The sequence below is a fragment of the Rana temporaria genome, chromosome 4 (assembly GCF_905171775.1).
Source record: "Rana temporaria chromosome 4, aRanTem1.1, whole genome shotgun sequence".
Classification (NCBI taxonomy): domain Eukaryota; kingdom Metazoa; phylum Chordata; class Amphibia; order Anura; family Ranidae; genus Rana; species Rana temporaria.
This window is the reverse complement of record NC_053492.1, coordinates 292,261,431-292,281,102: the sequence shown is the minus strand read 5'-3', so window position 1 is coordinate 292,281,102 and position 19,672 is coordinate 292,261,431. Positions and strand designations below refer to the sequence as shown.

The 19,672-nt window shown below is 41.7% G+C and overlaps 1 protein-coding gene and 1 pseudogene across 1 annotated transcript; both read left to right on the top strand.

Moving 5' to 3' along the window:
• The first annotated feature begins 1,162 nt into the window (after nt 1-1,162).
• LOC120935394 (trace amine-associated receptor 3-like) lies at nt 1,163-3,268 on the top strand. Its single transcript, XM_040347501.1, has one exon. The coding sequence runs from the start codon at nt 2,119-2,121 to the stop codon at nt 3,121-3,123; it is 1,005 nt and encodes a 334-aa protein (XP_040203435.1). The 5' UTR covers nt 1,163-2,118; the 3' UTR covers nt 3,124-3,268.
• Nucleotides 3,269-15,396: 12,128 nt separating this feature from the next.
• Nucleotides 15,397-19,330, top strand: LOC120935724 (annotated as a pseudogene).
• The last annotated feature ends 342 nt before the right edge of the window (nt 19,331-19,672 follow it).

The following is a 19,672-nucleotide window of genomic DNA, read 5'->3' as shown; positions in this document are numbered from 1 at the left end:
CACACACACACCGTAGAATAAATTTCTTTATTAATAATAAAAAAAAAAAACTCCAGCGGTGATAATCCACTCGTTCCCGGCTTCCTGCTCCAACGTTGTCCCGATCCTGCGACGGCTGCGGGTGATCTCCAGCGATGATAAGATCGAGCGACGCCCGGGTGATCTCCGCTCCAGCGATGAGAAGATCCATCCGGAGCGCAGCATCCCCGACCTCCTCTCAGCGCTGGACACAGCCCAGCGAATGACATGCTGGAGCTGTGACATTACTTATATAGAGGAGGCAGGGCCACCCGTCACGTGACCCCCACACCCTCTGACGTACCCTCTGCTACGTCACTGGGGAAGCCCAGGCTGAGGGAAGCCGGGCTTCCCCAGTGACGTAGCAGAGGGTACGTCAGAGTGTGCGGGGTCACGTGACGGGTGGCCCTGCCTCCTCTATATAAGTAATGTCACAGCTTCAATGCGCCATTCGCTGGGCTGTTTCCAGCGCATGAGAGGAGGTCGGGGATGCTGCGCTCCGGATGGATCTTCTCATCGCTGGAGCGGAGATCACCCGGCCGTCGCTCGATCTTCTCATCGCTAGAGATCACGCGCAGCCGTCGCAGGATCGGGACAGCGTTGGAGCAGGAAGCCGGGAACGAGTGGATTATCACCGCTGGAGTTTTTTTTTTTATTAATAAAGGACTTTATTCTACGGTGTGTGTGTGTTTTTTTTACAAGACTTTACACTTCCTTCGTGAAATGGTAGGGGTACAGTGTTGTTAAAGGGGTCTTCCAGATTCTGATAAGCCTCCCGCCCGCATACCCCCACAACCACCGGGCAAGGGTTGTGGGGATGAGACCCTTGTCCCCATCAACATGGGGACATCCTCCCCATGTTGAGGGCATGTGGCCTGGTGCGGTTCAGGAGAGGGGGGGCCGCACTCTGTCCCCCCCTCTTTTCTGCGGCTGGCCAGGTCAACATGCTCGGATAACGGGTCTGGTTATGGATATTTAGGGGGAACCGCACGTCATTTTTGTTTTAAATTGAAGGCGGGGTTCCCCTTAATATCCATACCAGACCTAAAGGGTCTGGTTATTGAATTTGCGGGGACCTCCGCGTATTTTTTGTTTCCCGAACTCCGATCCCGGACCCAAACTTTTTCCAATTATTCGGGTTCAGGTCCGGGTTCGGGAAAAACCCAAAGTCTGTACTGAACCCGAACTTTACAGTTCGGGTTCGCTCAACCCTACACACAACTCCACCTCAATAACGTTGTTTTAATTTGCATAAGTACAGAATACAAACGAAAATTCTGTACTGTACTGTACACTACAATGATTTATATCGTGTCATTCGGGTGGGGTGAGTTGGTCATAAGTCCGAGTGGTCGTTAAACAGGTATGTCATTAAACGAGGAGTATCTATATATTTATCACGAAGTAACCCTAGGTTTATAAAAATACACAGTAATGTGACAATGGCAATATAAAATGTAGTCAAAAGAGGTCACTTACATCCATATAGCAGCTTGTAATTTATTCTAGGTGGCCCTGGCTATCATATTTATACACGACAAAAAAGGGGTTATTCTGATGAGTATGGATTAGGCTTTAAAGTAGTCACCATGTTATAACACCTGTGAATAGGTAGGGTAAATGCTAAATATTCATTCAAAGGGTTTTTCTGCAAAAGTTGGCAATTCATTACATAACTATAGGATAAAGCATGCATCTAATTTCATATAATTATCCATTTTATTTCAAGGCCAAAGCAAAATAATTAGCAGTTTGCCCTCTGAGACGCTCAATCTTCCTACTGTAGCCCTGAAATAAGTGTTTTTCTAATTGTGGCAGATTAGTGGAACTGGCACACCCACCATTTGCTTAGCTAGGAACACCTCTGAACTGACTTTTTCATTTCATCTCTAGATGAAAATGATACAATTTCTGCAAGCCACCTTATTCCTATCATTTGTGCATGCATTAAATTTAACTCTTTGGGCCATTTGTGGCTACAGATAAGCAACAATTGTGGCAAGTCAAACTGCAGTTCAAAAATGAAATAATTGTTAACTTTAATTGTGGTTTGTTTTAGGATTCAAACTTTAATTGTGTACTTGTCAATGATCTTGCAGAATGGAAATTGAAAAACCGAATTGTTCCCAATTTCAAAATGTATCCTTCTGTTCGACAAATCATCATCTTGGCACCCGTTTAGGACTTTACATGTTCTTTACATGTTCTATAACTATTACCATCTTTGGAAACTTTGGTATTATTATTACCATTGCCCATTTCAAACAGCTTCATTCAGCAACAAACCTTCTTATCCTTTCTTTGGCATCAACTGATATGTGTATTGGAATATTTATAATAACATACAGCATGGTAAGAACAGTGGAAAAGTGCTGGTATTTTGGAAACTTGTACTGTAAGATACATTATGGTTTTGATTTGACTTTAAGTGTTATCTCAATTTTTCACCTATGTATAATTTCAGTTGACAGGTTATATGCCGTGTGTAAGCCACTTCATTACCCTTTAAAGATTACTCTGCCTATCATTAAAAGGTTGGTGTTTTTTTGCTGGTCAGCTCCTATGATATTTTCATTGGGAGTGGTTATATCAAATTCTCATGTGTCTGGCATTGATGGATATGATCTTCTAATTCAATGTTTTAATGTGTGTCCAATCACATTTAACAAATTATGGTCGGTAGTTATTTTCTTTACATGTTTTTTTTCTCCAGGAGCTGTAATGGTTGGAATCTATGTGAAAATATTTCTGGTTTCTCAAAAACATGTAAAGCTTATAAAGAATGCTACAGGAGATCCAAACACATCACAAAAAGTTTCCAGGAGGAAAGAGCACACGGCAGCTAGGAAACTAGCCATTTTGATGGGTGTCTTCCTTAGCTGTTGGGTGCCAATTTTTGTCACTTTATTAATTGATCCATTTATGAACTTTACTACACTAAAAGTAATTTTTGAAATATTTAACTGGTTTAGCTATATAAACTCAACATGTAATCCTATTTTGTATGGCTTTCTCTATCCATGGTTTAGAAAAGGTCTCAAATATATAATCTCTGGTAAAATGTGTTATTCTGATGCTTGTGCAAATCTTTTTCCTGCTGAATAGGAAATTATATAAGAAAACCGTTTTTGCACTAATTTGAGTACAATTTTGTTATGTACTATTAATATTATAGAAAGAAGGATAGCAAATAATAATTACATGTGTTAAATTTATATTTAATCTTGGAAATAATGTCAAAGAAAACTAATCGCAAAGTTAGATTTAATATGTTTAACTCTCAATGTGTATGTATCTTTGTTTTATAATAACATTTTAATAAAGTTTACTTATTTGTTTGATAAATAAATTTGCTCTTCTATAAATCAGTGCTTTGTTCTATCTATAATTATATTTGTTTCACAATTATCTATCCCTTGAGAACTCACAAAACCTCTATCACTTATGAAATGACAAAACTCATATTTAAATTGTTTTTTTTATTAAGTGTATTTGCTAATGTAATAAAAATATGCATAGAAATCTGGAAATATTTGGGTATAAATGACACTCACATTAACCAAATGCAACTAAAAATATGTCAGCATAAACTGATCCTAATAAGCTTATTCCTTATCTGTTTTTATAGTCCTGGCTAAAAGTATGAGCCACGGCCCATGTTTTTTAATTGCTTCATACAAATACATACCGGTAGTTATGGATGAACATTTGGCCACTAGAGTAAAGCAGTTATTTGAATTTACATTAGTTAAACCTAGAAGTAAAAAAAATAAAAATAAAATCTTCTTTTCCCAGCCTGCCCAGCTAATGCCGATCAGACAGAAGCCGGCCATTCAGCCCAGCTTCTGTTGAAGGCTTGTGACTGAAAAAAGTCTGCATTCTTAGCCAATGGCGTGTTCTAGCGGGGGGGGGGGGGTGTCTCCCTGTCAGAACACAATAGCTCAGCAGGGGAGATTGATGTACTAACATTGGATTGTTAGTACAGCGGCTCTGCTCTGGGCTGTCAGTTTAGTGGTGTGTACAAGGCTTAATGCTTTATAACAGAATTTTTAGTATTCACAAAGCCAACTAAGCATTACTCACAGAGCCAGTTATAAAGGAGTTTTGATTAATGAATGGGTTTGTGAGTACTCCATTATATCTGGCTATGTGAGTCATGCTTTATAACTTGCTTTGTAACCACTACTTTAGAAGTTTTAAACGGGAACTGCACTTTATAACAGGGATTGGTAACTTGTTTTCTAAAGTGGTAGCTTCCAACCCTGTTCAAAGGCTACATTTGCACACGTGTTTAGGCACAATGCAAATGGCAGGTATCTGCTGATTCCTACCGCTGTTCTTACCACCTGTGAGTGGCCACCTGCATTGCCTTTTGTGTATTCTGAAAGTGCAAGAGTCAGGGCTGATCTGAGGTGTGAAAGTGCAAAGCTCAGCTGATTTCTTACTATTATTCAAGTGGTTTGCAGCATTTACTTTATAAAGATTCCTTTCCGTGTACAGTTGACAGTTTTATTTATGTATCTGGCACTCTCAATTTCTTTGATAAAAATTGTCGGTCCACTATGCCCAAAAGGTTGCCCCTGCATTAGAGCAACCCTCATTTTGTGCTGCTTCATACTATTTTCAGGACTTTACCATCAAAACTGGAGTTAAAGTAATCAAATCCACACATCCTGGAACCCCACATCCAGTCATCAACCGCCCTCCCAAGCTGCTGAGTCTAAAATGCCAGGTCCGATTTGTTGTCCCAGTCCAGACTCGATGGTAGGAGAAAGGGAGGACTTCCACTTTTTGAGAATTGCTCTCCTGGCTGTTATGTAGCAAGAAGAGATTCCCGGGCAAGTCTTGGTTGGCAGCATTCAAGGATCCAAATAGTAAGAGGAAAATGTTCTTGTGAGAGCAGAGGCCTACGATTGATGCCACAAAAGCCTCAACTTGGTTACAGAACTTTAGGATAGAAGGACAAGACCAGAGCCTGTATAGAAGGGAGGGCTTGTGACTGCTACACAGCAGGCAGTTTGAAAGGACTGGTAATTCTTTGGACTTCAGATGAGGGATGTATGCCCACTGTAGAATTTTAAACTGCTGTTCTGCAGTAACCATGGTAGACCATATGGGCTCGTCATCTGACTGTGACTCCAAATCATAGTTTGAGTATCTGGAAGCCCGTGTTATCCAGTCCAACCCCACTCTCAGAAGACAGGAAAGGTTGTAGAATCATATATTGGGGATGTTGACTTCCATGTTTAGGGAGGAATAGTTTCTGCATTCAAGGTTTTCGGCCCCTCCATAGGAAAATATTTAAAGCTTTATGTAGTTTCTGGATGTCTTTGTGTTTTAGTAATAGTGGGATCGTCTGAAGGGTGTAGAGACATTTTGGGAAGCTTACCATCTCAAATAGATGTCATTTACATAACAGCAAAAGGGGGAAGCCTGACCAGATTTCTAGTTCTGAAATATTTTTTTTAAAACCGGGAGGAAATAAAATTGTTAAAGCGATGAAGGTACCTTTCCCATTTTGATCCCCAGATAGGTGAGGTGGTTTTTGGCAAATGGGAAAAATCGAAGCAACAGCCCAAGGGGGGGGACCCGCTTGAAAAAGGGGAAATATTTAGCTTTTTGAGAAATTTATTCTTAGGCCTGAGCAGGCCTGAAATGTCGTGAATATCTCTTGGATGTGTAACATGTCAGCCTTGGGGTTCGATGTGAAGATTAGAATGTCATCCGCAAATAGTGGTGTGCGTAGCTGTTGAGAACCTATTTTGATCAAATGGAGGCGTGCATTAAAAAGTAAGAATCGGGAGAGGGGTTCTAGTGCCAAATAAAACAGAAGGGGGGAGAGGGGGCATCATCAATGTAATGGGGCACACTGGCCATCAATAGTGATGTCGCGAACCTAAAATTTTCGGTTCGCGAACGGCGAACGCGAACTTCCGAAAATGTTCGCAAACGGGCGAACCGCCATAGACTTCAATGGGCAGGTGAATTTTAAAACCCACAGGGACTCTTTTTGGCCACCATAGTGATGGAATAGTTGTTTCAAGGGGACTAACACCTGGACTGTGGCATGCCGGAGGGGGATCCATGGCAAAACTTCCATGGAAAATTACGTAGTTGTCGCAGAGTCCGTTTTTAATCCATAAAGGGCATAAATCACCTAACATTCATAAATTGTTTGGAATAACGTGCTTTAAAACATCAGGTATGATGTTGTATCGATCAGGAAGTGTAAGGGTTAGGGTTAGGGTTAGGATTACAGACAGGGTTAGGGTTAGGGTTACAGATAGGGTTAGGGTTACAGACAGGGTTAGGGTTAGGGTAACAGATAGGGTTAGGGTTACAGATAGGGTTAGAGTTAGGGTTACAGACAGGGTTAGGGTTAAGGTTACAGACAGGTTTAGGGTTACAGATAGGGTTGGGGTTAGTGTTAGGGTTACAGTCTGTAACCCTAACCCTAACCCTGTCTGTAACCCTAACCCTATCTGTAACCCTATCTGTAACCCTAATCCTATCTGTAACCCTTACCCTATCTGTAACCCTAACCCTGTCTGCATGGGCGTAGGAACCGGGGGGGATGGGGGGGACGCATCCCCCCCAGGAAATAATGCGGGGGGGACAGGTATTGTAAAATCCCCCCCAGGTTAGAAGGACTTGGAGGCTCCCAAGTTGGAGCACTGCTGACATATCGCCGTGTGGGGTGCAGTTCACCCAGGTGCCACAGAGGTGGCGCTCAAGCGCCAGAGTGCGCCTCTCCCTCCTCCTCTCCAGCCTCCTCTCCTTGTCTGAGGCCACCGCCACGGTGTTTCCTAGTCCTCCCTCCTGTTCCATCCACGAACGATCTTCATCTTCTCCACCCCGGTGGCGCAGCTGCACACTGTCCTCTCCAGCTGCCGCCCAGGTGGGGTTTGGGGGGGCTCTGTACTAATTGTGGGGGGGCTCTGTACTAATTGTGGGGGGGAGTGGCTTGTGGGGGGGCTCTGTACTAATTGTGGGGGGAGTGGCTTGTGGGGGGTCTCTGTACTAATTGTGGGGGGGGAGGCTTGTGGGGGGGCTCTGTACTAATTGTGGGGGGGAGTGGCTTGTGGGGGGGCTCTGTACTAATTGTGGGGGGGCTCTGTACTAATTGTGGGGGGGGAGTGGCTTGTGGGGGGGCTCTGTACTAATTGTGGGGGGGCTCTGTACTAATTGTGGGGGGGAGTGGCTTGTGGGGGGCTCTGTACTAATTGTGGGGGATGGCTTGGGGGGGCTCTGTACTAATTGTGGGGGGGGTCTGTATTAATTGTGGGGGATCGTGGGGGGTTCTGTACTAATTGTGGGGAATGACTTGTGGTGAGGGGTCTGTAAAAATGGAGGGGGTGGTTTGTTTGGGGGTCTGTACTAATAGATGGGGGGTCTCTACTAATGGGGGGTGGTTTATGGGGGGGTCTGTACTAATTGAAGTGGGAGGTTTGTCCTGAGGGGGGGGTCTGTACTAATGGAGGGGGGGGTGGTTTGTCCTGGGGGGCAGCAGTGTGTGTGGGCTGCCGCTGCGGGTGGCATCTGAAGGACGAGTCCACGCCGCGCTCACCACACAGGCCGGACACACGCCCGCAGAGCCACCGCAACTTCCAAGGCTTCAGAAACAGGTAAGGGGGACCTGTTTTAAAGTTTCCTGTTTAAAAAAAAACACCAAATCCCTGCAATAATATATTAAACAGCCTGTATAATGTATTATTGCTGGGATTTGTAGTCCTCTGTAACTGCTGGTATTATGCATTGTGTTTTATATAATGTATCATTGCTGGGATTTGTTGTTCCTCTATAGCTGGTGGTATTCTCCATTGCGCTGTATAATGTATTATTGCTGGGATTTGTAGTTCCTCTATAACTGGTCAGTGGTAATCTGCATTGCGTAGTATAATCATTATACAAGTTCGAGTTCAGGGTACGTGGCCTCTGAACACTGGGCATTATTCTAGGGCCAAAGGGAATCACAGCACCATGACCACGACGGCCCCTGCGGGGTGGCCTGCCTCTGCCTGTCATTTTTTTTACATTAGTTTAGTTGTACTATGCGTACAAGCTACTGTGCCACCAGATATGAGATGTGGCACTGGCAGGTGGGCACAGTTTACCCTGTGAGGCAAAGACACCCTGGCAGACAAAAGACTACTATTTAGTATTGCAGTGAATTTTGTTTTTATATCTTATCAACTGTGCCAACACAATATAGACGAGATGTGGCACTGGCAGGTGGGCACAGTTTACCCTGTGAGGCAAAGACACCCTGGCAGACAAAAGACTACTATTTAGTATTGCAGTGAATTTTGTTTTTACATCTTATAAACTATGCCAACACCATATAGATGAGATGTGGCACTGGCAGGTGGGCACAGTTTACCCTGTGAGGCAAAGACACCCTGGCAGACAAAAGACTACTATTTAGTATTGCAGTGAATTTTGTTTTTATATCTTATAAACTGTGCCAACATAATATAGATGAGATGTGGCACTGACAGGTGGGCACAGTTTACCCTGTGAGGCAAAGACACCCTGGCAGACAAAAGACTACTGTTTAGTATTGCAGTGAATTTTGTTTTTATATCTTATCAACTGTGCCAACACAATATAGATGAGATGTGGCACTGGCAGGCAGGTGGGCACAGTTTATCCTGTGAGGCAAAGACACCCTGGCACACAAAAGATTACTATTTAGTATTGCAGTGAATTTTGTTTTTATATCTTATCAACTGTGCCAACACAATATAGATGAGATGTGGCACTGGCAGGCAGGTGGGCACAGTTTACCCTGTGAGGCAAAGACACCCTGGCAGACAAAAGACTACTATTTAGTATTGCAGTGAATTTTGTTTTTATATCTTATCAACTGTGCCAACACAATATAGATGAGATGTGGCACTGGCAGGTGAGCACAGTTTAACCTGTGAGGCAAAGACACCCTGGCAGACAAATGACTACTATTATGTATTGCAGTAAATTTTGTTTTTATATCTTATCAACTGTGCCAACACAATATAGATGAGATGTGGCACTGGCAGGTGGGCACAGTTTACACTGTGAGCCTGAGCCCCCTTACATTACACAGCACCCCACAGCTCTGGGCCCCTCTACATAGCACCCAGCACCACTGGACCCCTTTATATTACACAGCAGCTTGCACCACTGGGCCCCTTTATATTACACAGCAGCTTGCACCACTGGGCCCCTTACATTACACAGCACCCCACAGCTCTGGGCCCCTCTACATAGCACCCAGCACCACTGGACCCCTTTATATTACACAGCAGCTTGCACCACTGGGCCCCTTTATATTACACAGCAGCTTGCACCACTGGGCCCCTTACATTACACACACCCCACAGATCTGGGCCCCTTTACATAGCACCCTGGACCCCTTTATATTACACAGCACCCTGCACCTCTAATCTAACTAAACTATACAGTGTATAAATATATGTACAACTCCTGGTGATGTATATATATCCTCTACACACTGTAACATTAACTGACTAGCCTGCCTGCTCTATCTAACTAAAAAAAAATACACTTTCTCTCTCTGTCTCTCTCTGTAAACCAGGCAGCACAGATTACAGAGAAAAAAAAGCAGACTGATTGATTAGCCCTAACAAGGGCTGTTTGGGGTGCTGTTCTAACAGCAGAGATTAGATGAGTCTTTCAGGACTGGAGTACACTGGCCTAAGCTATCGCTTTCCCTATAAAATCAGCAGCAGCAACACTGTCCCTCCTCTCACTAAGAATGCAGGTTCAGAATGAATTTAAAATGGATGCTGCCCTAGATGTGGGAGGCTCAGGGAGGGAGGGTATTCTGCTGATTGGCTGGAATGTGTCTGCTGACTGTGAGGTAGAGGGTCAAAGTTTGCTCAATGTTAATTAATAGGAGGCGGGTCGAACATCGCATATGTTCGCCGGCGGCGGCGAACGCGAACAAGCGAAAATCGCCGCAAACTATTCGCTGGAGAACCGTTCTATACATCACTAGGCATCAACAGGGCTGCTGTTAGAAATCAAGGGGCCCCGTATAGGGGCCCCCTCAACTATATATAAAAAAACATTTTTCACAATAAATATACTAAAATCATTCTTAGCTGACACACAGATAACAGAGAAGCTGTGTGAATTAGTCCTTTTTTAAATTGTTTTAAAAAAATTTGAACAATAACAATTTATAATTTAAAATAAAAATATATATATTTTATTTTACAATTTTTACAAATAATTTTTATGCAATTTTCATTTTTTTTACAAGGGATTATAACAATACAGGGTTGATTTTTTTTCTTTTTAACAGGACAGGAGAGCCGGCAGTTGTGTCTGTATCTCTCCCTGCAACAGCTAAAAGTCGGCGGGAGGGTTTTAAGCTGCTGCCGAGAGCCGCACAGGGCATCCTGTAATTGCCCCTCCTTCCCTCTGGTGTTTGGGCCCCCCTGTGTACCCGGGCCCCCTACAGAAGGACTGGTGGTCCCCCCCTATCAGCGGCCCTGGCCATCAATGTAGTGGGGGGGACCCTGATCATCAATGTAATGGGGGCACATTAACCAGCAATGTAATGGGGGCACACTAACCAGCAATATAAGGGGACACACTGACCATTAATGTAAGATGGGCTCAATGACCACCAAGATAAGGGCTCACAGAAACTAAGAAACTAACTAGGAATGTAAGGGGGTACAAACACTGACTACCAATGTAAAGGGGCACAGACATTGACCACCAATGTATAGTGAGCACAGAGACTGACCAACAATGTAATAGGGGCACAATGACCACCAATGTAAGGGGATTCAGATAATGATCACCAATGTAAGGAGGCACACATACTGACTACCAAGATAAGGAGATACAGAAAATGACCACCAACATATGTGGGCACAGACACTGACCACCAATATTAGAGGGTTCAAATACTGACTACTAATGTAAAGGGGAAAAAACACAGACCACCACATGTAAGAGGGCACACTGAGCACCAATGAGTCCATCTAAGTTTTATCATGTGTTGTGCCCTAAAGAAGAGGAAGTGTTTTCCCCAAAACGCATTGGCTCTTGTATATAACTTATTCACCAGCAATGCAATTCATCTTGTACTCTTTTATCTGCCTTTGGTCTGACACTACTTTCTGTAATTTAATGAAAATAAATTACTTCTGCTGTTCTTTATTTAAAAAAACAAAACAACAGCGGGTACTCTGTGATGTCTGTGTTATGGGATCATCCTGTATTAAATATGTATTTTTAAAACAAGGATTGTATAGCAAGCATAAAAAACATGAATTTAAAGCAGAGCTCCACCCAAAAATGCAACTTCCACTTTTTGGAACCCTCCCCCCTCCGTTGTCACATTTGGCACCTTTCAGGGGGGAGGGGATGCAGATATCTGTCTAATACCTGTCAGGTATTTGCACCCACTTCCGGGTAAAGACTCCCATGAGACAGAGATTGTCGCTCCAGGCAGGTCTTATTGGGTGCAATCTTCTTCTCAGGAACTGAGGGTGCTAGCAATGCACATGGCAAATAAAAACAAAAGATGATCAGGACAGCTGCACTCCAATCCAACGTAACTTTAATGTAAAAAACTGGAAACAGACACTACAAGTCACAGCAACGGAACCTAGGACTACTGACACGTTTCATCCTAACTTCAGTGTTTACTCATAGCTTTGAGTAAACACTGAAGTTAGTGTGAAATGCGTCAGCTGTCTAGGTTCCCTTGCTGTGACTTGTAGTACCTGTTTCCAGTTTTTTACATTAAAGTTTCGTTGGATTGGAGTGCGGCTGTTCTGATCATCTTTTGTTCATAGACCATGGGAGTCAGGCCACTGCCCCCCCCCCCCCGCTGTCTCCTGGGAAACACAGGTCCCAGGAGAGAGCGGGGACCAGTGAGGACGAGCCGAGCCACTCCCGCATACGCAGTAGGGAACCGGGCAGTGAAGCCGCAACGCCTGATTCCCTCACCAAGGATGGCGGCGGGGGCAGCCGAGAGAGGAGCGATTGCTTGGCCTCATCTGATAACATCACGGGTGCGCTGGACAGGTAAGTGTCCTGTTAAGACCTGCAGTGGTTATGGTACTGTGGCCTTCTTTCTGTCCCTCAATCGCCGAGCATAAGGGATTATCGCTACCATAGAAGGTAGAGGGATAGTGGAGATGAATGCAGTTTCCAAGATGATTCTTCTGAATTGTTAGAATCTTCCCCCCCCCCCCAAACATGAGCCAAGACTTCATGAAGGGTGTCCAGATATAGAATAGCTTTATTGAGACTGGAGGTTACTTATATACAGCAAAAGGAATACTTGACGTAATCAGATGAACAATGATAATCTCCTCACACAACATCATACAATGGTTTTACTAACGAGCCCGCCCTTCAATAGACCTCTTAGGAGACAGACGTCCTGTCTCCGATTTAATTCACATGTGTTAATTACTGGTCATTTACCCAGACGAGGTGATTCAGAGTTAAGCTCTTCTCACCTGCTAAACAATAGAGATTCACATAAAAAAGGGAAAAAAGTGCGCTTACTAATGCAAACAATTCGTGAACAAGCTGCTAACTCAAAAATGTTATACTAACATAAAATCTGATACAAAAAAATGGAGTAGCGCTGAAAAAAATGAAGTGAAGGCCTTCAAAGGACTGAAGGCTATATAAACACAATGTCTATCAAAGTGGTGTGATATACACAAGTGAGAAAAAATCATTAATGAAAGTCCATGTGAAGAACAAATTCAGAGCGTGACGCCCCAATGTGATTCAGGTTACGTGAAGTCTGATTCCAATAAAAAGATATGACTTGCTGACCCTTACCGCAAAGAAAGATCCTAACGGACCAAGTCAAGCTGGATTCACTGGGTATGCTGGAGAGGATCCTCTCTGTATATACAATCCCTCCAAGGGTCACCAATCAATCAGTGAAACGACCAAATAAAAAGGAAAAAACTCTTATAGTGTAAATCCGTGTTTGATGATCATAAACATGTATCCCCAGTGACTGGTAATAGACAGTGTGAACATAAACAAACCACCACCAGTACACACACTGACCCTTACCAGAGCCACTGATCCATCAGGATCAGTCAGAGCATAGGGGATAAACACAGTAGGCAGCGATGGGACGTCTCAGCCAATGTTGAAACAGGGGTTGCAGCAGGTAGAATATGTGAGAGGAGGAAGAAAGACTCACATAGCGTAATACCGTAGCGATGTTTAATAAAATAAAATAGTAACACTTACAATTGGATAAAGAAATAACAGCAGGGTATGAGAAAGCCGGCCGGCGTGTCAGAACGGATCCTCAGATTGCGGTGACGTCAGCACGTCGCCTCCCTAGGGAGGCGACGTGCTGACGTCACCGCAATCTGAGGATCCGTTCTGACACGCCGCCGGCTTTCTCATACCCTGCTGTTATTTCTTTAGCCAATTGTAATGTTACTATTTTTATTTATTAAACATCGCTACGGTATTACGCTATGTGAGTCTTTCTTCCTCCTCTCACATATATCTATCCTGCTGCAACCCCTGTTTCAACATTGGCTGAGACGTCCATCGCTGCCTACTGTGTTTATCCCCTATGCTCTGACTGATCCTGAAGGATCAGTGGCTCTGGTAAGGTCAGTGTGTGTACTGGTGTGGTTTGTTTATGTTCACACTGTCTATTACCAGTCACTGGGGATACATGTTTATGATCATCAAACACGGATTTACACTATAGAGTTTTTTCCTTTTTATTTGGTCGTTTCACTGATTGATTGGTGACCCTTGGAGGGATTGTATATACAGAGAGGATCCTCTCCAGCATACCCAGTGAAATCCAGCTTGACTTGGTCCGTTAGGATCTTCTTTGCGGTAAGGGTCAGCAAGTCATATCTTTTTATTGGAATCAGACTTCACGTAACCTGAATCACATTGGGGCGTCACGCTCTGAATTTGTTCTTCACATGGACTTTCATTAATGATTTTTTCTCACTTGTGTATATCACACCACTTTGATAGACATTGTGTTTATATAGCCTTCAGTCCTTTGAAGGCCTTCACTTCATTTTTTTCAGCGCTACTCCATTTTTTTGTAATAGAGATTCACACAATGAACGCTTCTTGAGAGACAGACCAAAGTTCATTTACATGACACTGCAGACGATATTATCACAGCAAGCTCTGCCTGGGAGATATTGAAATCAGTTAAGGAATAAACCAATTATCTCCCGGCAGAGAGCACCCCAAGTTCCCCCAAAAGTTGGAACAACCCCTTCCACACAAGGTATCCCTACAATTACATATGCCCTGATAGCTCCGATCTGGGGGACCAACATATCCAAATTTCACCCAGATCGGTCCAGGAGTTCTTAAAAAACAAACAGAACCTATGAGAAAATCCAGAATAAAGTCTATTTTCTTCACATGTCCATTTTTTAAAAGTCAGCAGCTGCACTATTTGTAGCTGCTGGCTTTTAAAAAATAAATAAATTCGGGTGGACCTCCGCTTTAAACAGGATGAATATTGTGTAATCCTAATTCAGATTGTTCTACCAAAAACACATTTACAATATACAATCTGCATCCATACCAAATATATGTAGGGTTATGAAATGCATTGCAAACTTACTATATTGCTTATTTTTTTGTTTAGCATTTTGCATTACATTTTTATTCTCAAATTTCATCATGTGAAGCAAAAAATCTCTAGGGCAGGTTAGACAATAAAAACATTCATTATCACTTGCAGCGTACAGCAGCTGAATTCCACAATGTGCCTCTTGACATTACACATGTTAGTATATAAGGGACATACAGCCATCCACTGTGTATTGGGCAGTTGTTACTACAACAAGCACTGGTGTAAGAGAATATCTAATGAGCAGGTTTTTAAATGTCATTTTTTTAGATTACGTTTTTTTTTTTTTTAAGGTTAGGTTACAGAAGCTTAGATAACTTGAAGTTGTCTTAGAAGCATTTAATATATTCAACATCAATAAATATCACCCGTTATATATGAAAAAAAAGCTGTGTTAAATAGGCTACCCTACAAAAGAACAGTATTAACTCAGCAGTAGATCAGCTCATCACTCACTGTCATTATTGTAACTGATATAAAACAGTCAGCTGCTATATGGGAGTTATTAATGCATATTCCTCTAGGTATGTCTTATTTTATATAGAAACAATTATATTTATCATGAAGTAACCCTAAATTTATAAAAATACAAAGAAATGTGAGAATGACAATATAAAATGTAGTCAATAGTCAACTAGGGCTTCAATTCAAAAATAAAATAATTATTAACTTTATTTTAGGACTGCAGTCAATTATGCTATGAAAACAAATTTCTGTGATTAATCATTTATATCTGTGATATTAACCTGAGCACTTGTCAATGACTCTGCAGCATGGAAATTGAAAAACCTAATTGCTCCCAATTTCAAAACATATCTTTCTGTTCAACAAATCATTATCTTGGCATTCGGTTAGGAGTAGGACATTGCATGTTCTATAACTTTTACAAACTTTGGAAACTTTGGTATTATTATTACCATTGCCCATTTCAAACAGCCTCATTCAGCAACAAACCTTCTTATCCTTTCCTTGGCATCAACTGATATGTGTATTGGAATATTTATAATGCCATGCAGCATGGTAAGAACAGTGGGAAAGTGCTGGTATTTTGGAAACTTGTACTGTAAGATACATTATGGCTTTGACATGACTTTAGGTGTCATTTCTATCTTTCACCTATGTATAATTGCAGTTGACAGGTTATATGCCGTGTGTAAGCCACTCCATTACCCTGTAAAGATTACTCTGCCTGTCATTAAAAGATTGGTGTTTTTTTTTCTGGTTAGTTCCCATGATATTTTTATTGGGAGTAGTTATATCAAATTCTCATGCGTCTGCCATTGAGGGGTATGATCTTCTAGTCCAATATTTCAATGTGTGTCCAATCACATTTAACAAATTATGGTCGGTAGTTGTTTTCTTTACACACTTTTTTTCTACAGGAGCTGTAATAGTTGGAATCTATGTGAAACTATTTCTGGTTCCTCAAAAACATTCAAAGTTTATAAAGAATGCAATTGTGGATTCAAACACATCACAAACAGTTTCCAGAAGGAAAGAGCACAAGGCAGCTAGAAAACTAGTCATTTTGATGGGTGTCTTCCTAAGGGTGCATTCACACCACGATTTTATCATCCTACTTGTTCTCACGATTCTTAGGTTTGAAATCGTACAAATCTGTATGGCAAAACGTATCCATTCACTTCCATTCATTAATGTAGGTCCCCAAGTGCATCCGATTTGATCCGCATCAGATTTGATACGATTTAAAATCGCATCAAAAATCGTGTTTGACCACGATTTTTGGTCCTGATTTGAAATCGTATTAAAATCGTGTCCGATTTTTTTTATATTGTGGTCAATCTAAATCGTAATAAATCGGATGACTGTGCGTTTTTATCCGATAAATCGTTCCCGATTTTTTATTACGCATGCGCACTAGACACTGGAACGAGCTAGAAACTTCAAACACGGCCATTGCCAGACATTATTTAAAATCAGGATCCGATTTTTTAGTGAAAATCGGATGGAAAATTTAGCTGTGTGATTTATGAATCCGATTTAAAAATACATTTTGACATACGATTACATACGATTTTGTCATATACGATTCCATCCGATTTAACGGTCCGATTATCGGATGTAAAAATCGTGATGTGAACCTAGCCTTAGCTGTTGGATGCCATTTTTTGTAGCTTTATTAATTGATCTATTTGTGAACTTTACTACACCAAAAGTATTTTTTTGAGGTATTTAACTGGTTTAGCTATATAAACTCAACATGTAATCCTATTCTGTATGGCAATCTCTATAGTTTAGAAAAGGTCTCAAACATATCATCTCTGATAAAATGTGTTATTCTGATGCTTGTGCAAATCTGTTTCCTGATGAATAGGAAATTATATAAGAAAAAAAAGAATGTTGGGAGGGGAAGAGAAGCGCAACACCCATAGTGTGGCATGTAAAGTGTAATTTTATTAGAAAATATAAAAAAAAGCACTCACAAAGATAATATAGAGCTCCGCATGACAGTCTGGTAGACTCTGGGACAGAGATCAGACACTCAATCAGGATGCCTTGCCTTGGCCACCGGCAAGGGAGCAGAGGTGGATTGGAAACAGGGAACCGCTGTTACTGGAAAGCCAAAATCATAGATGGAACACAGGGCCCAGGATATGAAGGGTTCTTCTTCAGCCGGGACTGAAGAAGAAGCAAGGTTGCTTTGAAACACTTTCCAGTCCCAGCTCCAGCATTTTCCTACTACATAAGGTGGCTTCATACCCTGAGCCCTGTGTTCCATCCATGGCTTTAGCTTTCAATTGACAGCGGTTCCCTGTTTCCAATCAACATCCACTCCCTTGCCGGTGGCCAAGGTAAGGCACCCTGGTTGCATGTCTGATCTCTGTCCCAGAGGCTATCATGCTGAGCTCTATATTATCTTTGTGAGTGTTTTTTTATATTTTCTATTAAAATTACACTTTACATGCTACACTATAGTTGTTGCACTTCTCTCCCCCTCCCAACTTTCTGTCTCTTACAGCCACACAGCACACCCATGCTGGAGCGAAGCAGCACTTCCAGAGTTAGATTAGTAGTGTGTTATATAGCACTCTGGGCTACCCCCAGCATCTAGCTTACATAAACGTCATCTGTCATTTGGTTTTGTATGTTATCATACAGTTTTAGATTGTTTTATATTGTTTTACATTGCTTTACACTGTAAACTCACTTCTAGCTCATCAGGGCACCGATTTCTGTGTATGGGGATGGTTTCAGTTCAAGGGGCTCGTATGCGGTGTTCATACCAGCCCCTTGATCCTTTTTTGCTTAAGAGAGTGGTGTTTTTGCACCAATTTAAAGACAATGTTATTATGTACTCTTAATATTATAGAAAGAAAGATAGCTAATTATATTTACATGTGTTACATTTATATTCAGTCTTGGAAATTATGCCAAAGAAAACTCATGGAAAAGTTAGATTTATTATGTTTAATCCTCAACATGTATAAATCTTTTTTTTATAATAACTTTTAAATAAAGTTTACTTATTTGTTTAGTAATTACATTAGCTCTACTAGAATCCATTTGTTTGTTTTATCTCTAATTATATTTGTTTCTCAATTATGTATCTCTTGAGAAATCATAAAGCCTTTATTACTGAAATCAGAAAACTCATATTTAAACTGTATTTTTTCAGCTGTAACATGCATTTACTAGTGGATCAATTACCATAATATTTTCACTAAGTCAATTACACTTATTTAAAGTTGAACTCCAGGCAGCTATAAAAGACAAAAATAATGCAGCTCGACATTCATTAATACATAATTGAATGAATTTTTTGTAATTGCAACAGTTGTAAGTACCTGAATTTGACTTGTTATCAGCATCTTGCAATTTCTTATACAGCAGCAAATACTGTACACAAGGGGAGAGAAGGGCAGTACTGGGAACCAATCAGATGAACTGCATGAAAATGTGCAGACAAGGAATCATAGGAGAGAGCTTAAAACCAGGACACGCTGGTTGTATTTTAGGGATTCAGTTCTGAGCAAAAAAAAATTGGATGCTGTCTCTGATTCTATTATTTGAAACTGTCGATCACACTGATTTATAGACTCACAAGCCGCGTACACACACGTTCAGGATGAGAAAAATGCAATTTTTTAAATTGGTCATTAAAAACGATTGTGTGTATTCTCCAGAGCATTTTTCTCGACGTGAAAAATGGCCATTAAAAATTTCGAACATGCTTTATGTTTTTCTCATTGTTTTTCACGTCGTGAAAAACGGTCATGTGTAGGCTTTAACTACGGGAAAAAACGTGAATGCTCAGAAGCAAGTTATGAGATGGGAGCACTCGTTCTGGTAAAACAGTAAACAAAGCCGCGCTCTGAACACTAAAACATATATAATAAAGATCTTAGAGGATAAGGTATATTAAAGTCCATATACATGTATCTTGCACCATGGATCACTCTAAGATATATACAAGTCCGTAGGAAGGTATGGCATCACATTTAAAGCGGATCTCCCATGCCTAAACGTTTTTTTTTTGGGGGGTTAGTTAAACAGTACATGGCATTGTTAAAATAAACTCACGTTTCTGGTGTTTAGTGTCCGTCCCTATCTTTAGCCGTCTGTAATAATAAGTTATATTTGCAGGCGTCAGCGGTTGCCATCTTCGCTGTGGGCATTGTGAATCCCACCAGCAGAGACTTCCTGGATGTGGCGATGCTGTAATCCCAGCATCCACCGCTCGATCTGCCGCGCGCACTCGCACCCGTGAGCGGCGGCGTCAGCGTCTCTGTTCCCATAGTAACGGCTAGCGTTACCGCCCTGGATGCTTCTCATTACAGCATCAGTAACTGTGCTGTAATGTAGATTTTTGAAAAGGCCCGCCCTCCTTCTTTTGTTTACATCCGCGCCACTTCCTGGTAAACGAAGTCGCGCGATGTTTGCTATAACAGGGCCGAATATGGTAATTAGGGAGCTATGACTCAAGCACCCAGAAGACACAGCACGGGACAGGAAACAACAGAAAACCCGACGGAAACCCGAGGGGCTGCAGACCGGAAGCCTATC